General features: G+C 37.7%; 1 protein-coding gene across 1 annotated transcript in view; it reads left to right on the forward strand.

Annotated features, from left to right (window-relative positions):
• The window catches only part of BMPER (BMP binding endothelial regulator), a 1,202,087-nt gene that overhangs the window by 925,231 nt on the left and 251,165 nt on the right, over positions 1-25,691 (forward strand). Inside the window, exon 10 of the mRNA XM_044065026.1 lies at positions 8,653-8,757. Within this exon, the coding sequence (XP_043920961.1) occupies positions 8,653-8,757 (105 nt within the window). The remainder of the gene's footprint in view (positions 1-8,652; positions 8,758-25,691) is intronic.

The raw sequence follows: 25,691 nt of genomic DNA on the forward strand, positions 1-25,691 counted from the left end.
TTACTAAATGTCCAATGTGTATTATTATCTTGGAGCTTTTCTCCCTGGGCCTCCACCCGAAATGGACATATATCCAGTCGGACTATCCCTGTCAACAAATGTAAAATAAATAAATAAAGTAATTAATATATACACTGTTAAAATGGCAATACTGTACAATAGTCTTAAAGTGCAATGGCTATAGTACATATTCATAATTTATGCTAAAAATCTGGCAGCTTTACTTTACTAATCATTGCATTCACCCCCCCCCCCCCCCAAAGAAAAGAAACTTCATTTTTCAAAATTATGAAGTACAGCGGAGAACAACTGATGCACCTTGTATGCAACAATCTGGTCTAGTCCTGTCAATGAATGTTGTAATGTCTACAAATATGATTATTATAATTGTTTTCAAAATGTCTCTTTAAGAGAATGTTTAGCAAGATACATTTAATCAGGACATTATATGTCACTTATCTGTCCATTGCACAGTCACAAGTTCAATAGATTTACAACTGTGACCTCACTTCCACATCAGATCACTCACGTAACACGGGAACTTGAATTAGCAGTGAAATTTGAACATTTAGGTGAAAGAAAATGAGAGACGTTATTATAATTAGCATTAGTATTTTTACAGTCACAAGGCAAAACAGAGTCAAGTAGATCTCGGAAAGTTACACTCAGTTATTCGGTTTGAACAGCACACGTCTGTCTGTCACAATGAATAGTCAGATTCAAACTTTCACCTTTATTTCAAATACTTGTAGTATGAAAAACATTTGAAGATACTGGCTCTGGTTTTCTGTTCAAACTCATCTGGTTTGCATTCCACAACAGTGCTTTTAGGCTGACACACATCTGGAATTGCTTGCATATTCCTCCCAATTTCATCCAACTGTGGTACCATCTTCAGTTTGCACCATGTAAGACCTCATCTCCTTTATTTTCTGCCTTGTGACCCTGTTATGTCTTACTTTTTGTCACTCTCTAACTTGAAGCAGGCATATTGACCTGGTTGAAGGGGAGACAGTGGTTGTATAGAATAAAGCTTGTCACAGACCTTTTCATGCAAAGTTATTGCTCTTTCTTCATTTTGTTTAACCATATTATATGTAACAGTTTTAGGCTCAAATTTTGACTCTAGAGTTTGGCATTTCTCTCCTTATTTATCTTCTAAGCATTAAGTATGAAGGGATTGCTTCCACAGCACTGCATGGAGTAAATTGATATGACATGAGAGATCTGTGGGGATCTGGTTGTCTCAAATTTTTTTAGCTCTTTGCACTGCTCTCCCTCTCATCTTAACAATTTGACTGAAGATAGGGAGTCGACATAGTATGAATAAAGCCATAGTCATCAATGACTGCTGAAACTCACTTGACATAAATTTTGTACCATCATCAGGAATTTATTTATTTAACATTTGTTTATGGGGAAAGTCCAGCTGGGACAGAGCCTATTTTCATCAGAGGCCTAGGGAGAAACCCTCCAGGTGCATGTCTTTGGAAAGTGGGAGGAAACAGGAGCACCAGGAGGAAACCCATGCGAACACAAGGAGGACATGCAGAGTCCACACAGAAGGCACCCTAGCAGAGAATTGAACTGGAGAACCTCTTTCTGTGAGGTGACAATACCAACCACTGCACCAATGCACCACTCAAAATCAAGGGCTTGTCTGGGATTTGAACCTGGGACCTCTCGCACCCAAAGCAAGAATTTTTTCACTAAGTGTTCCATATCTTGAGAACATAGTTTTAAACATCGCTACAATGTGTGCTGTTTTGATGTGGTTGGTGCATGTATTAATCCTGCTTCATGAGAGTAATAAGCCACAACTGTGAGTTCGTTTTTGCCTTCAAAACTCACACAAGACAGCAGCTATCTTCTGCCATGGATCTTGTGATTAGAGGGTTGTTATTAATGGCTCTCTCTTTTGAGAAAGTATAGTACTTATGCAATTTATAAGACATGATGATATCCATGTCCAAGGATGTCATTGTTCTGCTGTACTTTGCACTCATTAGGTCAATCGTTCAGTACAATGTTTCCTTTGGTATGTACCTCACCAGGTATGTGCAACAACTGCAATGCCCACAGAGGTTTCTCACAAAAAGAATGCAAGGAGTTAACCACATTGAGTATGCAGACCACCTGAAAGCCAGATTTTGATAATCAGTCTCCTACAGACTACTGACAGGTAATTTGTGCCTGGCTTACAAGACATCATCTTATCTAGTACTTATGGATTACTGCACATCCACAAGTCTAACAGCATTAAAAATCCTTGCTTGAAGGATCTAAACCTTGTTTGCAATGTAAATACAATGTTTTGGAGGGACAGGTATATGATGTAAAGGCTAGTCCTACTCTGGAGCAGGCTTCCCATTCATGTGAAGCAGAGTTTGTCCCTATTCAAATAGAACCAGGACCAATGGATAGAAATCGGAAATTTACCCCTGGACTGGCATTCTATAGCTCTTTTGGACAGAGGCAGCTTGTAAATGTTCTGCCATCTACACCCAGCTAGATGCTCCTTAGTAATTTATCCTGTCATTTACAAACAGGAAAACAAGGTTAGGCTTAAAAAAGCCTCCTACATCCTAGCCTAGTAATCATCTACAAACTCATGAGGTACTTGGTTTGCATTCAGTGATTTGACCATCCATCTGGAACATATTGAATAACAGTGTGTAATTTTCAGTCATTTACCTTGTTTAAGCTTTTCTAGTCTCTTGGTAGTTTCTAGTCTGGTCATAATGATGTCTTGCACATAGATGGCAGCATCTTCTGGTCAGTCACATATAGCATTTCTGAATTACATATTTGCAACAACTAACAGTTTTCCAATGATGTGTGCTGCTCTGGCTTTGAACCTTCTTAGTCTCATCAATGGTTTCTGATATCTTGGTGGCACTTTATCAGGATTGTAAGAATTGATCACTGTAACTATTGGTTAATAGTCAGTCTGATGTTACAAACTCATGAGCCCAGTTAGATATACGGAGACTCTTTCATAAGTGTGGACACTTGCAAAAAACTCTTTTTCAACTTGCAAATATCTCTTTTCAGAATCATTTAGAATTTAAGAGCAATATGCAATGGGACATTACACGTCAGTATCTTTTTGGTGCAACCCTTCACCATAGGTACTAGCATTTGCACTCACTATTGTCAATTTAATCACATCACGGTATGTTAGCGGTGGAAGCTTGGTCGTCAGCATGAACCCATGATCAGGCTATATGTTCTTTAACAATTTGTGTTATAGAATGCTTGACAATCAATATATCTGGTACAAACTTGCCTAAGAAGTTAATCCTGCCTAAGGCTTGCCTTAACTCAAGCACACAAGAAGGACTGTACAATCGGTTGTTCTCTGAACTTGCTTTTATCTGCTTTGATTTGTGAAATACTTATACTATGATCAAAGTACTGAAGCAAAGTCTCTCAAAAACAACACTTATCTTAGTTTAGCTTTAACATTCATAGCATCACCTCTAACCTTGAGTCATATGTTTATCAGGACCAAATATCAGGTTGTCACCCATAACAATGATAACACTATCAAGACAGGTGAGCCACATGCAGCACACTACTCTGACTCAGTATCACTAATACACTTGATCTGCTTCTTGTGGATTCATTTCATTTGACCACAATTTGTCACTGTTTTTAAACTTGTCACTATCTCTATATTTTAGCTCACACACATCATTTGGTAGGTCAGAATTAGCATTCTGCATTTAAACCAATTCTGTATATTTGGCAATGTCTATTCTATTTTCTAAAGTTAAAATCACTTCAAGTTGTGACTTTTGAGACACTCCATCAGTGATTCTAATCATAGTTCTGTGATTTGTTCATCTTTTATGCCATTAAACCCACAATTTTCAGTCAGTTATTGTAATCACCTTACAAATTCTTCATACTATTCATCTTTGGATTGAGCACATCTTTGGAGCTTGTCTTTTATGTTTGATATTTCTTTTCAGCATAAACTATTCTTTGAGTTGACTTATCACTTACTCATATGTAAGACTAGTCTTCTGAGTATATTATGAGTAAGTCAACACTATGGCCCTTTAAAAATTGAAAAGAGTTGTACATTGCCTCCATCTCCCTTCTCGTTAAATATAACAAGGTATTTACCTGAATTTCATCTGATACTTTATCTGTCTTGGTCACCACTCTAAATTGTACAGACTTTGTTCTGTTTGGTGAGTTGTGTCATAATGTTTATTAAAATTCAGTCTTTGCCATCTATTCAGTTTAATTTTGGTGAAATTATTGTTTAGTTAGGTAAATTTGCTTAATTGTTTGTCAGCTGGTGGCAGCTGATGGTCGACTGCAGGGAGATGGATAATCCATTAGGTATCACAAAGCCATAGATTTCAGAGCACACCAGTCTTTTTTACAGTGCAGCACAGAGCAGTTGTGGGAACATATAAACCTTATCAGTGGATGTTAAAGTAAAACTAATAACATTCATTCTAATATCATTATGACAGTAAATAAAATCCTTTCCTGTCATGACTGCCTTAAAGAATTCTCCACCATTCCCTAAACTAATTTTCTTTCCTCTTACAACTCTATTACTTCTCTACCTTTCCAGGTGCTGCTTTAATACCTGATGAATCCATTCCCACCTTATGTTTTCATTGTCTAAGGAGACAAGAACTAGACAATCTCCTAGGTTCAGTTCCTTATGTTGCCCCTACAGGTAATGACCCACTGGTTTCCCTTACTTTGTAAAGAACACCATGTCACACTTCTTCACTACATATTTAACTCATCTCTATCACATAATATTTCCCCTCCATAAGGAATAGCCAGACATTCTTTCCCATCCAATTTTAGGCCAGTTTCAATTTTCTCTACCTTAGAGAAACTCCTTGAAAAACTAGGGTATTTACAACTATTTTTCCTATATCTGAATGTACTACCTCATGTCCACATACCAGCATGGTTTCTTTACTGGCAGAAATATAATGAATACAGTCTAGACTTTTTTTGATGGCATCTTTTTGTTATGGATATAAAAAACCCACAGTGTGATGTGTTCATTCATTTTATCAATGCCTTTGACTTAGTGAACCATAGTTTACTTTATAATTGTCTTTAGATGCAAGTAACAAAGCAACAGAATGGTTCAAAGAGCTTCTTTCAAATAGATACTTCCTAATTGACCACCTAAGACTCTACGTGCATTCAAAAAGGAACTTCTCAATGATCACTTATCTTTTCTCTCCTTTTTTCCATATTCTCAAAATACAATCCTCTTTTGCACAGATCATGTGCTCATTTATAGGTCTAACCCCACCCCCTAGTAATAAAAGAAGTCTTCTTGAAAATGAAATCCTCCTTTCATTATGGCTTAACAATATACAAGTTATACAAGAAAGTGAAAACAATGTTCTTTAGCACCCACCAAAAACTAGCTTTGTCTCCTAAAATTGGAAGATCCAGTTCAGCTGTGTCAGACAGTATGGAAACTACATAAACATTCAGGTACCTAGGGATTTGGCTTCATCATTATCTAAACGTTTGATGTCAAATTGAGGTAAATGAGACCAAAATTAATAAACTTCTATTATGGGCCTGCAAAATTCCATATTTACTGGCCTGTGAATCTAGATCAGCTGTTATAAAAGGGATTTCACTTTCTCAGCAAGTATATGGGCTCCCCATTATCATAGCAGGCTCTAAGTAAAATAGCAATTCCTTAGAAATAACAACTAACAAAATCTGCAGATGCTACACTGTTGCCTCTTGTTATAAGCATGACTGCCTATACTTAGCCAAAGCCATTTAGCTTTCAGTCCAGCAATGAGCTGATTTCCTCCCTTAGCTTCTTGTCTTTGCAAACTGCTTAATTTGAAAGACTTCTGGTGTTTCTCCAGCAGGCCTATATTAAGAACTTTTCATTATAGTCTAAGAGCTCTTCCACCAATGCAGCTTGCCATTAAACCCTGTCCCCATAGTAAGCTTTCTTGTTGCAATCATAGCTCCTCCATACTAGACTTCTCACTCTGGGAATCTCATCCTGTATTTCTGAAGGGTAATTAATTCAATCAGCCTTTTATCAAACCCTTAAAAATAGGTATTTGAATCAGTGAATTGTAAATTTTTCCAAGTTGACTATCACCCCATAAATTATTGTCCACACTTTCATCCATTTCTCATCAATTCCATTTATTTCTTCTATATAAGCATATTTGTAAAATGTCTTCACTTTTAAACTTAAGTAAAGTATGAAAGGCTGTTGCTGTTCTTATAGTTCAGTGTAGTACTGCTCGTGAGACTGCAGCATTTTGTCAAGGACGTGGTCATGTGCTTTATAATTCTTATGCATTTCATAAGTTACACATGTTCTTCAGTTACCCAAGGGAAACAGTGTGCTCAATTTGTGGCACTAGAACTGATGCTGTCTTTAGTGTGGTGACTTGCACATGACTGAATCATCTGTGAAGCCAAATGACTATGACAGATAGAGGGTCTGAAGACATCTCTCTGATGCATATCATTTTGTTTTATATTATATAATTTCCCCAATTTTGAATTGTAGTGGCAGCATTTCTGTATGGGAATTATGTACTTTTTTGATGGGCCAGAGACAGTAGGCAATACTTTTTGTGTGAGATTTACTCTGCCATTTTTAATGTAATTAACTGTAGTGATTTTTGTACTCTAGTCTTCCTACCTAAATACAGTAGCATCTTGTCCTGTGTTCCACTGCTCATTTTAGTTCAGTCCGTAAAGATGAAAATATAAATAAATAAATGCACTTGTTTCTCCCCACTTTAACTTTCTAAAGTATTCTTTATCATACTCATCTCACTGACCTGAAAAAAAAGTCACGTCAAAAATGACCACGGAGAAATCTTATTAGTAGCAGAAGTAAGCTGGACTGTTTAATTATTATGTGGGAATCCAACAGTAAAACCACACTATATTTGTAAAAAACAGATGAAAATAATTTTGTTCAGTTTATTGATTTCAACTCACCAATGGTTGTTATGGTGACTGGTGTTTCCCAGAGATATCACTACCAGTATACTTTGTATTTTCATGCTAATGGTAATTTGCTATGTGTGGTCTTTTCTTTTTTCTTCATTCTTATGCAGCTATGGAGTTGTTATATTTAAATAATGGGAATTTGGATGGAGTAAAGCTCCACATCAAGGTAAAGCTTTGACCAGATTCTTTTCGTCTGATTGAAGGTGGTAAAATATGTGAAGTACCTACCAGTGTACATTTGCTGTCAAGACTATAGAATCAAGGATAATGGTTAGCAAGTGTAAAATTGGAAGCGTCTTCTTTAGGTAATGTTGGCTTTCCAAAAGTATCTGTAACATTAGGACTGAAAACATGAATCCAATAAATATGGTCCATCAGGTATGATTCAGGTGTATGAGTCAGAGTATTCCTTCAGGAGGTCTTTGCATCTCTTTCGAAGGATATTTTCTGGGGGGTCTGGCGGAGCAATTATTCAACTATCAGAATGTTGTAATTTTAAATAATTGAATTCAGTCATGATTATTTATTTCCTTTTTTTTTACTGTTTTAGTTGTGTGGCTTCGTTAGACTTTTTTATCATTTACTTATTAATTTTGTATGTAAAATGCTTAGGATACAAGCATTTCAATATTTTTTAATACATAAAAACAAGAATAAAACATGCTATAGTATTACATGCCAAGTAGAAGGTGCTCTTAAAATGAATTATTAAATAATATGAGCAGAGACTGTTACTCTAGTTTTAGTTTGTTAATTCAGAAAGTTTTAAATATCTATCCCTGTAGATCTCTTCTTTTATGAAGACTCATCCATGGATCTGTCCCAATAATAGCAATGTTTGTCTTACTATTAATTTAATTTGAGGTGTCTGTCTAGAACTAATCCATGTACCTATCTTTTGTGTACATTGCCATATCATAAAGTAAATTAAAGATTTAACGTTAGCATTTTTAATCAGGGCATGTTTTGGGCGATGAGAGGATTTACTTGTATTGTCATTGTACAGGTAATGTTACTTAATGGTTGATTTTCTGCTATATAATATAACTACAGTTATAGGCACACAGTGAAATTATATAGTAAGTCCTGCTTGTAATGTTTCTTTTTTTCACTTATGAGATAGTTGGTAAATATTACATTGCCCTCAATGTTTTCAGTGATTGTCGGAGACAAACACTGGGTAACTTAACATTCAAATTAGAGAGGTACAGACCTTTCAATTTTCCCTATATAGAGGATATGCAAGTCTCCTGCTTTCTACATTTTCTTAACACAGAACCATTTCTAGGATGATATAAACAATGTGCTTCTATAAAAGAGCTTAGAATTACATGCCATGAGAATCTCAATCTGGGTCAATGCTGGAGTATTCTCTAACTTTATTTTTGGCTCATGATGTAGTATTTTATTAATCTCTTACTGTTCTAGTTCACATACCTGTAAAACCAAATAGTGACAGGATCCCTCATATTATGTGCATTTAGATATTTGTTTTCAGTCCTTTTAGTTAGTTGGTAAAAGGCTTTAACAAAAAACACTCTTAACTCTATTGTACTGGTCTGGATGCAGTTACCATGCAGACTTGGTAAAAAAAGGGTTGTTTGTCAGAACTGTGAATTAGAAAGCAATTTATTTTTTCTTTCTTTCTAGGATGGCGAGATGTGGTCTTCAGTTAACTGCACTATCTGCGCATGTCTGAAAGGACACACAGAATGCCACAAGAAGGAATGTGTCTCTGTCAAGAGCTGCCCTGCTGTAAGTCTGAAACATCTCACCCTTTGTATTTATTTAGTGTAACCTGCCAGCACCCTGTTATACTAAATTATTGTAAAATACTCTTCATACTGAGGAGACCTTTCCAAAATCTTGTAGGACGTTTGCAGGTTTCAGAATGAAAGCGTCTGCTGCTATTTCAGTTAGAGAATGTAAGGCTTTACAAGGCAGCAGCAAGTCATTATAGGTTGCAGCAGTCTTATATTCTGTAAAACAAGTAACGGCATAAACATGCTTTTTAGTAGTTGTGCAGATGCGTAACGTATTTTCTTCCCACTACTCCACTTCAAATTTACATTTTGTACAGGTAATATTCATTGCTTTCACATCAAGAAAGGTTTCAGAACAAATCATAAATAAATGTACAACATTGCTTGTGTCTTGAGTGATACTTTACCCACCTAGCATGTCCCTGTGATGCAAAAGATGAATGACTCAGCACTTTACAACTCTGACCTGCTAGCATTAACAATCATTTGTCATCACCTTAGAGTAGGCACTGTATCTTATCATCTCAGACAAATCACTGCATTACTATTCTTAGCGCTTTTGGGATTTGGCAGGAGTTAATATCATATTTTGGAGCAGTCTGATCTTTCTCTCTCTGTTTGGCAACAAATCTGAAATAGAAAAGAACATGTCATTTAATGTCTTCTTTGTATTTGACCTACGGACTCTTGGATCAATTTGCAGCAAGCATAGCTCTTGAATAGACTACCCCATGAAGAAGAAATGTTACTCTCCTCTCCTCTCCTCTGCTTTAACCACAGTAAATATCAGTAACATGTACCAGACCCACCTAATCCTCCCTAAAACTTCTGGTTAAAGACTACTTAAGACATGAAATGCAACATAACCACTGTACCATATTTTAATCCTTGGCATAGCATATGGAATATCTTCATCTGTTTTGCAACATTCTTCACAAAGTTTGTAAGGAAAATGATAAATAGGTCCATAAGTACTAGATGACTAGTCTGCAGACCATTTCAAGCCTATCCAGAAAACCCTATTGAAAAATTCCTTCTAGCCTCAAGGACAGCAAGACAAACTGACTGGGGAAAATTTGAGGCTCCTAATCAAGTTATCTAAGTTAACCTTAAAGGTGGCAAGGGTGCTACTCTGCTTTACATGTAGTGGGCATTTGTTCCAGTGGTGAGGATACCTTCACTATGAATCTGTCACACCAACATATATTGTTTATCTGCTGAAGGAGGATTGTTTCCTTTAACGGAGAATTTGAGGTATCATTAGTTATGTGAAGGAACAGCAGGTCATACAGGTTTGGATCTTTCACAGCTTGAAAGGCTTGACATAGATCTCCACTAAGTCTGTAAAAGACTGAGTACAGAGAAAGGACCACCTGTCTCTCCTTATAGCTAATAATTTTGAGGCCATACTGATACTTTTAGTATGAGTCTCTGAAGTCGCTCAAGTTGTGTGCTATATCTAAGCAAATATATGCCAAAATGTGTATTGTGTTCAATAATGGGTCTGAAAAGTTATGAGTAAAGGGGAAATACAACTTCTCTGGAACTAGTGGATATACCTGTGGGCATTAGATTTGCCAGATAACAGGTTTCCTGAACAACTGTGGAGACATAATGGCCAAATGATAAGGAATTATCAGTACGTGTGCCTTGATCCCTTACAACAGTGTCTGATTAGAAGGGTGCATCTCCTATTTAGCAAGTGAAACTTCTTCGTTTACCAAAATGAACTATACTACATTTTTACATTCAATTTGAAACCATTGTCCTTGCACCAGTTGTTAACATGGTCTAACCCATGCTGGATTAATTTTGTGTTAGTTGAAGATAAAATAACAACACCAAATTTACAGTCATCTACAAATGTAGTTAACCATAGGCCAGCAGTGCTGGCCTGAAGGTCTGAGAAATGGATCTATGTCAGATGATGGAGTTTTAAGAAACTTGAAATTCATGCAGTCAAGACCGTATGATCGTGTTTACGAAAACTCAAACAAAAAAAAAACACAAAAATCTACCTTTTTGTTACATTTTTGCAGGGGGGACAAGCCTCCCTGCACCCCCCACACCCCCTGCAAAATTTTTGCAGGGGGGACAAGCCTCCCTGCACCCCCCACACCCCCTGCAAAATTATATATGTATATATATATATATATATATATATATATATATATATATATATATATATATATCTATACCAACTCTGAGATCACACTACAGTGAGGAAAAGGGTAAATTTCTTGAACCGCACTGTACCACGATCTCCATTCAAAAGCTCTGGGTTTTCAAATACTCAATCATATGGTCTAAACCATATGAATTTCAAGTTTCTGAAAACTCAATCAGCTGATAAGGACCTCTGAGAAATATATGTCAAATAGGAGATGGCTCAAAACTGCGCCCTTGTGGTATACAGCAGTGGTATCTTTTTTTTTTTTTTTTTTGCTTTCCTGCAACTGTAACTACGTAGGTTCTGTCAGACAACCAGTTAACTGTCCAGGACACAATATAAGAATTTATTTTCAGAGTTGCAAGCCTATCAGTAATATCTGCATGAGGAATAGTGTCAAAGGCCTTGGCCTGGTCTAGATATGTTGTATGCAGTACATAATCACTCTCCACTGCTTCAGTTACTTTTTCAAAAAATTAATGAGGTTAAAGAGGCAGGGCCTTTCTTTAACAAAACCACATTAATGAGGGTCCAGGTTTAAGAAATTTTCAATGATTTATAGGTTCACAAGTTCATAGGAGATTACTGCAGTAATGGCTGATGAGCCCTTACAGGCCTAAACAGTTTTACCCAGATTTTATCTTGTGTTCTGTCTCTAGGGGAAAGATAACAAGGATCAGCAAGAGGGGTTTTGACTATTATTACATACTTCCTCTGCCCGTAAGGGACATGGGTACCACCCCAGGAGTGGATTTGTGATTTCCTATCCATTAATTCAGATTGTGCTTGAAGATAGTCTGGGAAGGACTTTGCTTCACATGAATAATGCCTGTCAACATGCTTTAGCATGAAAAAAGTAACACTAAATGCCTGACTGTAAACATCCATCTGTGTATTCTCATATAAGTAACCTGTTGTATCCAGAGGAGGGACAGTCTCTGGGACACATATCTGTCTCTCCAGCATGATATAGTCATGTCAGAGATCAGGTTTGGATCTCTGGAGCAGGTAAACCTCACAAAGTTAGTTTTGTGACATTTCCATCAGGGCTGGGTCAGAGAATGCCTTGTAGGTCAGGCAGAGATCACCCGTCAATAATCAGTTGTAAACTAAATACAGACGTGGGGCTTTTAATCAGTCTGCATATGACATGTTGGTTATACCCTGTATTTCTTTTGGTGAGAAAGCACTGAGGATGCTGCAACTGTTGAAGGTGCCTGGCAATGTACATGACAAAGGGTGCATTGTATTCAATTATTGGTCTAATGAGGGCCAAGTACAGTAGTACTATGACATCCTTAGATCTGGTTGCCATACTGTTACTTTTATGCTGAGCCACATAGAAGGATTTCCTCCACACTGCGGACACATGGTGGTCAAAGTTCAAATTACTATCTGTCTGAGTACACAGATCACTCATCACTGGGTCCACTATTACGGGGGGTGCTATCAATGTTGCAATTTGTAGGGGTTTTTGATTTCCCAAAGGGTATTATTATGTACTTATTTGCATTTAGTTTGAGGCCACGGCTCTGACACCAATCATTAGTCTGCATCAGATTTTCTATAGGATATCAACATCTTTTAGAGAGTCAATGATTGCCCCCAGTTTGCAGTCATCAGCAAATTTGGTCACTGAAGTCTAGATTAATGACGTCTGAGATAATGAGCTCCATAGCTTTCCATATGAAGCTCGGGAGACTATTTTATTTTTATTTTATTTATTTTATTTTACATTTGTTAACCAGGATGGTCTGACTGGATGAGGTCCAGTTACAGCAGAGGCCCGGGGAGAAAAGCTCCACATGTTGTTGTGTCTTTCGGCTTTTCCTGGTTAGGGGTTGCCACAGCGGAACTTCGGTACGTTAATGATTGGCAGTAGATTTTTACGTGCCGAGTTGCCAGCCCTGATGCACAACCTTCATACAAAGGTACGCCCATTCACACATGTCTCCACACAGAAGACGCTCTAGCTGAGAATCGAACAGGACAATGTCTATCTGTGAGGCAACAACACTACCATAATTAACAAAATAATAATATTATACAAAAGGAAAGCAGAGTCATCAGAGCAACATTTGAGGAAAAGAAAAACAGAAAATAAATCCTCATAAGAAAATGTACATATATACATTTTGTTAGTTGTGAATAGGACAATGGGAATGGCATTACAGTGGCTGTTTCCAGGCATAAGATATGTGACCAGTGGAGAGGCCTAGATTAAAGAGGTTAAATAGGGGTTCAGAAAGTCCATATTTGGCCCTGGTACGTACGTCCTGATGGAATTGTTAAATTTGAATTGAAGGCCCCATATAGTTGCAAAAGGATCGGTTAAATTTAAATTGAAGACCCCGTGTAGTCATTGAAAAAATGGTTACATTTGAATTGAAGACCCTATGTACTTGCTGCAGGAATGGTTAAATTTAAATTGAAGATCCCGTGTACTTCCCTATAGCTCCTTCACTCTCCCTTGCCCTTTTCATGTCAGTCTTTTACCCACTTTCATACCTTACATAATGTAATCCACTACATCACTCTCCTCCCTCTTATTAGCACTTATGTTTCCATTATTCTGATAACAACAGTTACATTTTTCAGAATTTCAAAGAATATCCAATAAAATGATTCTGACTGCACCAGTTTATTAGTCTCAGCTGCCTCCAAGCACATCTTTATCTGCATCACTTTATAACTTAGACTACCCATGCCATCCATCGATTTAAGACAGGTAGGGCATACATGGAATAGAACATACTGTGGAGTAGGGCACACTATGGGGTAGGGGATACTATGCAGTAGGACTATACATGGAATAGGGTATTCTATGGGGTATGGCATAGTATGGAGTAGGACATGCATGGCATAGGGCATACTGTGGAGTAGGGCATACTATGGAGTAAGGCATTCATGGAATAGGGCGTACTGTGGAGTAAGGCATACTATGGAGTACGGCATACATGGGGTAGAGCATACTATGGGGTAGGGCATACATGGTGAAGGGTATACTATGGAGTAGGGCACACTATGGGGTAGGGCATACTATGGAGTAGAGCATATTATGGAGTAGGGCATACATGAGGTAGGGCATACTTAGGAGTAGGGCTTACATGAGGTAGGGTAGAGCATAATGTGGTTAGGCCATACTGTGAAGTAGGGTATACTGTGGATAGGGGCATACATGGGCTAGGGAATACTATGGGGTAGAGCATACTATGGAGTAGAGCATGCATGGCATAGAACATCCTATGGGGTAGGCTATACATTGGGTAGGGCATACTATAGGGTAGGGCATACTATGGAGTAGGGCATATATGGGGTAGGACATACTATGGGGTAGGGCATACTATGGAGTAGGGCATACATTGCATAGGACATACTATCAGGTAGGGAATACATGGGGTATGGCATACTATGGGGTAGGGCATACTATGGAGTAGGGCATATATGGGGTAGGACATACTATGGGGTAGGGCATACTATGGAGTAGGGCATACATTGCATAGGACATACTATCGGGTAGGGAATACATGGGGTATGGCATACTATGGGGTAGGGCATACTATGGAGTAGGGCATATTATGGGGTTGAGCATACTGTGGAATAAGGCATACATAGCGTAGGACATACTATGGAATAGGGCATACTATGAGATAGGGTATACTATGGAGTAGGCTATGCTATGGGGAAGGGCATACATGGAGTAGGGCAGGGCATACAATGGATTAGGGTATACTATGGATTAGGGCATACTATGGGGTAGAGCATAATATTGGTTAGGGTATACTATGGAGTAGGGCATAAATGGGGTAGGGCATACTACTGGGTAGGGCTTACATGGGGAAGGGCATACTATGAAGTAGTTCATACTATGGGGTAGGGCATCTACCACTGAAATCCTTGAATCAAGTAGCTGCTGAGGTGCTGGATGGGTAGCAGAAGAGAAAGTAAACAAATAGGTGCAACCATCTAAGCTCAGCTCACATTTTCTTTAATAAAAGCAGTTGAAACAGGGAATGGAGCATGTGGTCTCCCACTGAACCAGGACTGGTCACTTGCAGATGGGTAATACATACTCATTCTGGTAAATGATGAGACTAGTTAAGTCCTTAATCAAGACATCTAGCCACACAGCAAAGTGGTGTTGTACTGCAGCACCATATTTGTATATGTCCAGCTATCACTTTAAGCTCCTTATGCTGTCCAGACCTTTTCTGGGGTCTGGTTGTATAACTAAGTGACTTACCAGCTAATAAAAGGCAGTATTAGAAAGGGCAAGGAGTAATTAATAAAATTATATTAAAACTATTAAAAGTTGAATGTCCTGCAGTACAGAAATGAATCATTGTTTGCCACTTAATATTCATATTTATGTTCATGTTTTCATAACTGATAGACCTACATGCTGTTGATGGTTATAGAGTCAAATGCCATGCTATGAGACTTCAAAATTCATTGCCAATGTCCATTTGTTATCATATTATACTAGAGACACTGCTAGTTGTACTAATTATGAAAATAAGCAATATTTCCGTATACACTTAATATTTCAAAAAACAAGTGACATAAATTTTTACATGGCATCAGGGGACTCCTTATATGTTGCTGAAAAAAATTGTTATTGATATTTGCACTGTAAGTTGTACATCTCGAAACATATTCAGTGGTATTTTTTACTGCTGATAAAGCAGTCAAACATAATTTTTCATACGTCTATAAATATCTCAATAAACATACACTCAGAGAGGTATTTCTTGCTGTCATGTGAAAACTTGTGTCCGGTTAATAGAAGTGTTTAATAATATGTGTCTAGGTTGTGTATTCTCCAAGATATGACAATTTATAACGTTTAGCAAAAACTATAAGTGTGTGTGTGTGTGTGTGTGTGTGTGTGTGTGTGTGTGTGTGTGTGTGTGTGTGTGTGTGCATTATAATATGTTAAGGTATTTATGAAAAGACTATAAAGGCACTATTTTCGCTGTAAATAATACTTCTTACTGACTGCACAGCTATTTGCACAATTTTAATAGTTTTTATTATCGTAAATTATTTACATTTGCTTGTCTTATACATTTTAAGATGATTTTTCAGAAAATGTTCTGGAATGCAAAGATGTGTGTACAGGCTGCTTGAGGTGTGAGATTCATTACCACGTAGGTGTTAATGAGTTAAGCCCTCACCCACATTGAGTTGGTGAACTAGGCCTTTGAGTTGGAAACAGAAATATTGGAATTAGCTTATTCAGTTGATATGAAGCCTCTCGCATTAATTTCTTGGAAGTAAATTAAAATTCAAGCTGCTTTTCTCTAAACTTCATGGTACAGACATCCTACATTTAATTATAACATGTAACAGCAGTGTGGCTGGTGCAGCCAAACATCCTAGAGTTAATTCTAACATATAACAGCAGTGTAGCTGGCACAGCCAAACCTCCTAGGGTTAATTATAACATGTAACAGCAGTATAGCTGGTGCAGCCAAACACCCTAGAGTTAATTAAACCATGTAACAGCAGTGTAGCTGGCACAGCCAAACATCCTAGAGTTAATTATAGCATGTAACAGCAGTGTAGCTGGTGCAGCCAAACATCCTGGAGTTAATTATACCATATAACAGCAGTGTAGCTGGTGCAGCCAAACATCCTAGAGTAAAATATAACTTGTATCAGCAGTGTAGCTGGTGCAGCCAAACATCCTAGAGTTAATTATAGCATGAAAGAGCAGTGTATCTGGCACAGCCAAACGTTGTAGAGTGAATTATAAAATGTAACAGCAGTGTAGCTGGTGCAGCCAAACATCCTAGAGTTAATTAGAACAAGTAACAGCAGTGTAGCTCATGCAGCCAAATATCCTAGAGTTAATTATTACATGTAGTAGCAGTGTAGCTGGCACAGCCAAGCATCCTATAATTAATTATAACATGTAACAGCAGTGTAGCTGGTGCAGCCAAACCTGTCAGAGTGAACTATAACTTGTAATAGCAGTGTAGCTGGTGCAGCCAAACATCCTAGAGTTAATTATACCATATAACAGCATTGTAGCTGGTGCGGCAAAACATCCTAGAGTAAAATATAACATGTATCAGCAGTGTAGCTGGTGCAGCCAAACATCCTAGAGTTAATTATAGCATGAAAGAGCAGTGTAGCTGGCACAGCCAGACATCATAGAGTGAATTATAACATGTAACATCAGCGTAGCTGGTGCAGCCAAACATCCTAGAGTAAATTATAACATGTAACAGCAGTGTAGCTCATGTAGCCAAACATCATAGAGTTAATTATAACATGCAACAGCAGCGTAGCTGGTGCAGCCAAACATCCTAGAGTTAATTATAACATGTAACAGCAGTATAGCTCATGTAGCCAAACATCCTAGAGTTAATTATAACATGTAGCAGCAGCGTAGCTAGCACATCCAAACATCCTAGAATTAATTATAACATATAACAGCAGTGTAGCTGGTGCAGCCAAACCTGTCAGAGTGAACTATAACATGTAACAGCAGTGTAGCTGGCACAGACAAAAATCCTAGAGATGATTACAACATGTAGCAGCAGTGTAGCTCATGCAGCCAAAGATCCTAGAGTTAATTATAACATGTAGCAGCAGTGTAGCTCATGCAGCCAAACATCCTAGAGTTAATTATAACATGTAACAGCAGTGTAGCTGGTGCAGCCAAACATCCTAGAGTTAATTATAATGTAACAGCAGTGTAGCTGGCACAGCCAAACATCCTAGAGTAAAATATAACATGTAACAGCAGTGTAGCTGATGCAGCCAAACATCCTAGGGTTAATTATAACATGTAACAGCTGTGTAGCTCATGCAGTCAAACATTCTAGAGTTAATTATAACATGTAACAGCAGCGTAGCTGGTGTAGCCAAACATAATAGTGTTAATTATAACATGTAACAGCACTGTAGCTGGCACAGCCAAACATCCCAGAGTTAATTATAATGTAACAGCAGTGTACCTGGTGCAGCCAAACCTCTCAGGATGAATTATAACATGTAACAGCAGTATAGCTGGCACAGCCAAACATCCTAGAATTAATTATAACATGTAACAGCAGTGTAGCTGGCACAACCAAACATCCTAGAGTTAATTATAACATGTAACAGCAGTGTAGCTCATGTAGCCAGACATCCTAGAGTTAATTATAACATGTAGCAGCAGTGTAGCTCATGCAGCCAAACATCCTAGAGTTAATTATAACATGTAGCAGCATTGTAGCTGGTGCCGTTTGCTACATAGGGTGCAAAGGGACAAAATGACCTTTGAAGAATCTCTCACAAGAGGTATCTGGATGAAGTTTTTTTGGCTTCTTCCATCATTTGAAAGACTCTTCTTCATTAAATCAAGCTTAATATCAAAATATTTGGTGATATGTTGAAAATCATTTTCTATTAACCTATCAGGATACTTGTTATTTTTGGGTGTACTACACTAAACATGATATCTGAGAAACTGATCTGTGCTGCAGAACACTGGCATCATGAGATATGCAGCTGACTCTGTATGTTATAACTGCTTGTACATTGCACAAAATGCAGACAGGTGTGTGGCATAGATGTCATTCATCTACTGAAAGTACCCTTATAGTCATGCATATGTGTTACTGCTTATGTGCATGTGTGTAGCAATGTGTATACATACTTACACAAGTAATGCTTTACAGTACTGTCTCTATGAAAGTATTTTTGTGAAATATCCCAAGAGGCAGAACACATGTACAGTGAAATATTGGGAAAGGATGATTAATAGTATGGTGGGTATGTCACTAAATATTAAGTATTGTAAAAAATTAATGGATAGTGCTAAACCACTGTAATACACAGAAGGTATGTATGTCTTGAAAGCTGTAACAGTGCAATTTGCTCGTTATTCCTCATCCAATTGTCCAAGTTACACTTGAATTGGGTTAGGGAAGAATTCTGCTTCACATGGATGGAGAGCCTGTTCCAGAGACGGGGAAGTCTCTGGGATACATAGCTTTCTATCCAGTAGGTCCTATTTATATCACAGGCAAGGCTTATGTCTTTAGAATGAGTAATTCTGGTGCTGTTTTTTTTGTGGATATGCAGGAGGTCCATCAGCGTGAGGTCTGACAATGCCTTGTATGCCAGGCATAAATCTCCCATCAACAGCTTGTAAGAGACAGAATACAGGGATAGGGCCTTTAGGTGGTCTACATTGGACATGTTACTTACACCCTGTATTCTTTTAGTGAGGAAACTCTATGGATGTTCCAATTCTTGGATATGCCTGGTTAGGTACATAGCAAAGGGGATATTGTACATTGTACTCAATGATACATCTGATTAGTTCTGAATACAGTAAAACAATGACATCCTTTGGTCTAAATGCATACCTTTGTTTATACGTTGCACAGCACAGAATGATTTTCACACTACTGTAGACCCATGATGGTCAAAGTTTAGATTACTGTCTATGTGTGTCCCCAAGTCCCTGACTACTGGGTCATCTCTTAGGGTCTGTTGTCAATATGCTAGTTACCAGGGATGGATGACTTCCTGAAGGATACTATTATGCATTTCTTGGCATTTAGTTTTATTCCATGGCTCTGGCACCAGTTGCTTATCTCAGCCCTTCCTAGAGAACATTTCTGTCAGTGGGTGATTCAATGACAGCTCCTAATTTGCAATCCTCTGCTAATTTAGTCAGCCAGAGGCCATTGATATTGGCCTTGACTCCAGAGAATTAAATGCCGGAAACAGTCCCAGGACCGATTCCTGAGGGACTCTGCTTATGACTGACCTCTTTGTAGAGGTGAACTCCACAATTCTAACTTTCTGGGTCCTATCTGTGTGCCAGTTGGCTGTCCACCAGGTGGCATAAGGGTTTAAGTTTGTCATCAATGCCTGAGTTTTGGATTGTGCCAAATGCCTTGGCCAGGTCAAAGTAGGCAGGGTGAACCATTTTGCTCTCATCCATTGCTCTGGTGACCTTCTCAAAGAAATCCACCAGGTTGAGTAGGTATCACCTGTCCTTGATGAAACCAAATTGGGTTGGGTCCAGTGTCTGGAGGTTTTCTATGTCATTATTGATCATTTCCATGATAATTCTATCCATGTCTTTGCATATGAGTTCCAAGGTCTGTAGATGTCCCAACTTTGTGCAGAGGGATGACTATTGCTGTTCGCCATTCATGAGGCACGAAGCCTGTTTGGAGACTACAGTTAAATAGCAATTCCAGAGAACCTGGTAGGTCATGTTTCATGTTATTTAGAAGGCATTCTGGGATATTGTCTATGCCCATTGATGCAGTGTTCTTGGCCTTAGAGAGAGCATTAAGGACCAGTTCCCTAGTGATAGCAGGGGGAGTTATATTTGATAGTATTTCCTGAGGGAAGGTTAATGGGGAGAGATGGGGGCTAAGGGGGTGTTGAAAATGCCCACTGCAGTGGCTGCACAACTTCTAGTTACATAATCCCTCTTGCATTCATCACAGTTGTCATTTTTATGTTACTTGGTTTATATTTATGCCTGAATTAGAGTTATTGCACTTTCTGTTTTGCCTGTAACCTGCATTGTGGCTGAAACTGGCCAGCAATGTATTAATCTACCTATCCATTTAAAAGATTAATAACTCATAAGTAATTTAAAAAATACATCATCTGGAAGAGGCTGAGATATTCAACAGTTCATATGCAAGGATTATGTGAATATGTAATCAGCAGAATGCATAACAGAACGTGTGGAGCTATTATGAATTTCTCCAGAGTCCAGTAATATATTGTTTTCTGCACATATGTGCATACATGACACAGTGAAGTCAGACTGTGATAAATTAACTTCTCTAAAGACTGGTCCAGACCAGTCATATATTACAATGTATGATTCTGCGATTTTTTTTTTTCTTGAATTTGGAAGTGTGTGCTTGCTAACAATGTGACATCTGAAGGGGTGCATGACATTAGATCTTATTTTAAAAATGCATTTAAGCTGTCCTATCTGAGCAATACCAGATGTGACATAAAAGATCTTGGAACTCGTTTAGTGGTACTTCTTTCCTCAGAGCACACATTTATTAAGTACACCAATCTGTGCTGGAAGCATAGAGAGACATCTGCCTATCATTTGTCTGGGATGCTGTGTATCAGTTTTTTAAATAAACTTACTGAGCCTGACATTAAAAATGGAACTTGTTTTGTTGACAGTGTCTTTCTTCATTGGATAAGTGTATGTCTTTGCTTTGGTGTAGTTAGGTGCCTACAGTCACAACATTATTCTGTTTCATGGTCTTTTAAAAATAATGTATTTGTTCTGTGTATTCAGCTGCACCAGAATGTAACTTTAAACCCATGGCATATTTGCAAAGGTTTCATTTGATTAAGTTATGTTAAATGGCTTTTTTTTCAGAATCCCAAGCTAAACGGGCTTTTGTAATTTCAAGATTTTCTTTTTCAGTAAAGAAAGTAATAGATTCTAGATACATGTACTGTCCACTAAGTGTGTGTGTGTGTGTGTGTGTGTGTGTGTGTGTGTGTGTGTACGCCACATTCTGAATGTTGGCATACAGTTCAGATAATTCTGACCAATCCCAGTATTGTGTGTATGCTATATTTTTAGACATTAGTGTAGAATTCAGGTATTCCTAGCCACACCTGCACTTATGAGCTATGCAGTAAAGGTTTTGATGAGTGCTAACATTCAATTCTAACAGCTGGCATCACAGATTTTTTTTTTTGCCCTGAAACCTTCCTCATCAACAAAGTGACTTCTGTTACGGAAATTCATCTATAAGAAATAGTCGCATTAGTCACTCTTCTAAGATCCCTAGTTAATGGTTGATTTAAAATGAATATGGAGTGCATCATTGTTTCACTATTTTGCCAAGGCTATTTCCATCTGGGTTTTGTTTCTCCTTGTCTTATTGTGATTGGTGGTGCAATATATATCCTTCCCTGTAGTCCTCAGGACTCCTGGTAATTTTAATTGGTACTACTATTTTGACAGTGCAGCTGACTTCTGAAACATTTACTTTTCTGGGCTGCTAAGATAATGACTGTATTACTTATTGGCCTCCTTCCAGGTATTGTTTCTTGGTTGACTTGGCCTTGTTCACTCAAGCATCTGGACTAAATCAGTATTCAGTTTTCTCTTAAGATGTTTTAGCTCTGCATCAGCTGAAATCTTTCATATTTTATATTCTGGTCCTTCCGTTCATCATTTTGTCTAGATTTTGGCCCAATGGTTCAGTTTTACAATTATTTTATTAGTAAACTATTTTAGACAGTTAATATTGATAAAATCAAATTAACAGTTTTAGATCTCTTTACTTGTAAGGAAACCACATCTTTCAAATTCATCTATTTCCTTGCATCAGTAGTGCTTTTATATTTAAAAAATCATTTTTCTATACAGCTTATCTTCCCTACCTAACTTTTCTGTACCTAACTATATAAGATTATGTTGCTTCTTCCTCTGTGTGTGTGTGTGTGTGTGTGTGTGTGTGTGTGTGTGTGTGTGTGTGTGTGTGTGTGTGTGTGTGTGTGTGTATGTGATTGTGACATATAAAACTCGATGCCACCAATGTCAACATATTAATGGTGACAACAAAATGTTGACATGTTTCAGCACATGCTCTGAGGGCTAATCTTGGATCATACAAATTAAATACATGTTAAATACATGCCCCCTGTACCCACAACCCAACAAAATGCTTATTCCATCTCTAAAATATCCACATTACTTGGGGAAAGGGCATATTCCCCAACCCCAGAGAGTGTCGATCTTAAAACACCTACTGACCATTGTGTTCCTGTTTGCCGAAAAAACAGTATTCAGCATTAAAGATGTCTACTATTTTGGATGGCTCCCATATAAATATATATATACATATATATATATATATATATATATATATATATATATATATATATATATATATATATACACACACACACACACACACACACACACACACACACACACACGTGCATACATCTATACAGCTATATATATATATATATATATATATATATATATATCTGTGTATATAGACAGATATATATGTACTGCAAAAACACACAGCCATGCTAGAGTTTTCATTGAGTGATACCTTAAACCTCCTGTAATGGAGGCTCATGGGATATATACAAATGAGCCCTTAAGGACATCAAGTGTTTCAGCTACATGGCTTCTGAATGTCCATGACATTTTCTTTTACTTTTTGAGTCTGTACGGTTACATTCAGGCCAATAAAGCCAAACACCACTGTGGACATGCATGTTTCGGTGTTTTTATTGACCACATCAGCACAGCATAAGTAGATAGTTTAGATGTACTTCATAAAAATAGGGTCTTTAAACCCAGCTGATGCCATAAGCATTAAGGTGCCTGTAAGATATACTAAAAAACATCCAAATTAAAGGGTTAAAAGCTCACCTAGACAAACCATTTTATACATATATATAATTGGGTCACCTTCAAAGGAACAAAATTTCACAACTTCAGATCACTGATCTGTGAAGACCACATGACTGAAGTTGTGAAATGTCGAACCTTGTGAATGGAGATCGCCATACAGTGCGGAAAGGGAAATTTACCATTCTCTTCACTGTAGTGCGATCTCGAAGTTGGTATATTTAAGTAGTAGGGAGTGCTGGGGGGTGCAGGGGGGCTTGCCCTCCTGCAAAAACATAAAATAAAAAGTTTTCACTTGTTAGTTTTTTTTCATTTTTTTTTTTTACAGTTCATTGTTTTACAACTTTGATCCTCTGGTATTCGATGATCAGAAGTACGATGTTGTGAAATTTCGATCCTTTGAAGGAGCCCCATATAATATTATATATATGCTATTGTACAACCTGCACATTTGAAGTCCTTTTGTGTGTTTTCTAATAGACCACAACCCTGTTCTTTGGTGGCTGATGTGGGCAACCCACATCTACAAGACCATACTATGTGCTCCACCTGCATGTGAGTGCACCTACCTGTATGCTAATGAAGGCTGTCATCCTGGTAAAATAATCACATATCTCTGATTATGGCTGCTTTGTCAGCAAGTCTGTGTTTGTATGCAGTGAAATAGCAACCAAACCACCAGTTTCTACAGAGTATGCAAGTTGGCATTTGATGCTTATACCCTCACCTGGCCATCTCTTCCAACACCCAAGCTATAGTCCTGACTTTATATCGCTATACCACAACCATGAAGGAACCTTGCTTTTGAATTTCTTTCCTATTTTTTATATGAATACCAAACTGGGAAAGGAATACGCAATACATGGATATTATTATTATTATTATTATTATTATTATTATTATTATTATTATTATTACATCTAGTTAGCAAATAAGGATGCAATATCAGTTTGCAATACCTTACTAAAAGAAGTGCACAAATCTTTCCTCAGAAACAGTTTAGCATAGCCCCAGGTTCTGTAGACTCAGTATATAATTCATAATGTTGACATTATATAAAAATAACAAATTATCTGGGTGTGTGGTGAGGCCTGACACCCAGGATGCGATCCTAGAAAGCATTATTGGCCTTTGCAGTTGTAGTTGTTGATAGTGTGTTGTACGTTGAATTTTTTGTGTGTTTATTTGTGTCTTTTTATATGTTTTGTCCCTTGTATTCATTGTGGTACTACATTATTTGTAATGATTGCACCATTTTTGCATATTAATTAACTAGTCCATTCATGTCTGCATTTTCATCTACTTCCTCTTGTATGCCTCCTTTCTGCATTACACTATCACCTCAGATGTTATCACTTCTTCACAATTACTGCCACTTCTCCTCTGGATTGATGTACTGAATCATTGGTAATTACCTTATCTCAGGCCCTTTCTCAACTGCCCATATCTAACTGTCCCTTGCTAAGTCTAATCTTACATTCCATTTGTGTCCATAGATCCTACATCCGTCTTGCTACATTTCTCCCATTATAGAATAATATCCTCATACCTTTGGTTTTCCTTTCTAGTCTGTTCTTCCATCTTGTATTCATTTTATCCTTTCTGTTATGTACTGATGATCTTTTTTCAAGCTTACTTGTTTTACAGCCTTCATACTTCCTTCTCCGTATAAAGGCAAAAATAATCAAGTACTCCATTCTAACACAGCGTTCAGTAAGGCTGACTCATCATAGCAGAGATCTTTCTGATATACTGCAAAGAGCTGGTTTCTTCACCATGCATCACACAATCACTTTGACAGAAAATTAACTTCTTAATTTGATTCTGTCTAAAGGTATAGCTAACACTAGGGAAAAGGCTGCCTTTCACCCTAGTCCTTTCCTCTTTCTATCTTCTGCTGTTTCCACATGACAGAACAATGGTTCCCACATGCATTGTTATATGTGGTCAACATCTGCCACTCACAATTTCTTGAGTGACTCACCTACTCATTGTAAGACAGAGTTCAGTTTCAACAGTCCCAGTGCCACCCCTGCATGTCCTGTCCATCTCTTAACATGATCAGTAACAGAGCCTCCTATGACCAGTACCTCAGATAACACTCCCCTAAGAGTAGACCCAGTGGTAATGGACTTGGGAACTGAGGTTAACAGTAACATGAGATGTGATCACCATGTGTCCGTGGTAGTAAGAAAATCTTTCTACAGGGCATAACTTATATAAATAAGGACATGGCATCCAAATCTAAGGGCGTCAAAGTCCCACTATACAATCCTCATTAAACCAATACTCAAGTACGGTGCACCCTTCTGCATGTACCTGACCAGGCATTTTGAACAACTAGAACAGCCACAGAGGTTCCTCACTAAAA

Source organism: Protopterus annectens, chromosome 3.part0 (assembly GCF_019279795.1).
Source record: "Protopterus annectens isolate FY-2018-M chromosome 3.part0, PAN1.0, whole genome shotgun sequence".
Classification (NCBI taxonomy): Eukaryota; Metazoa; Chordata; order Ceratodontiformes; family Protopteridae; genus Protopterus; species Protopterus annectens.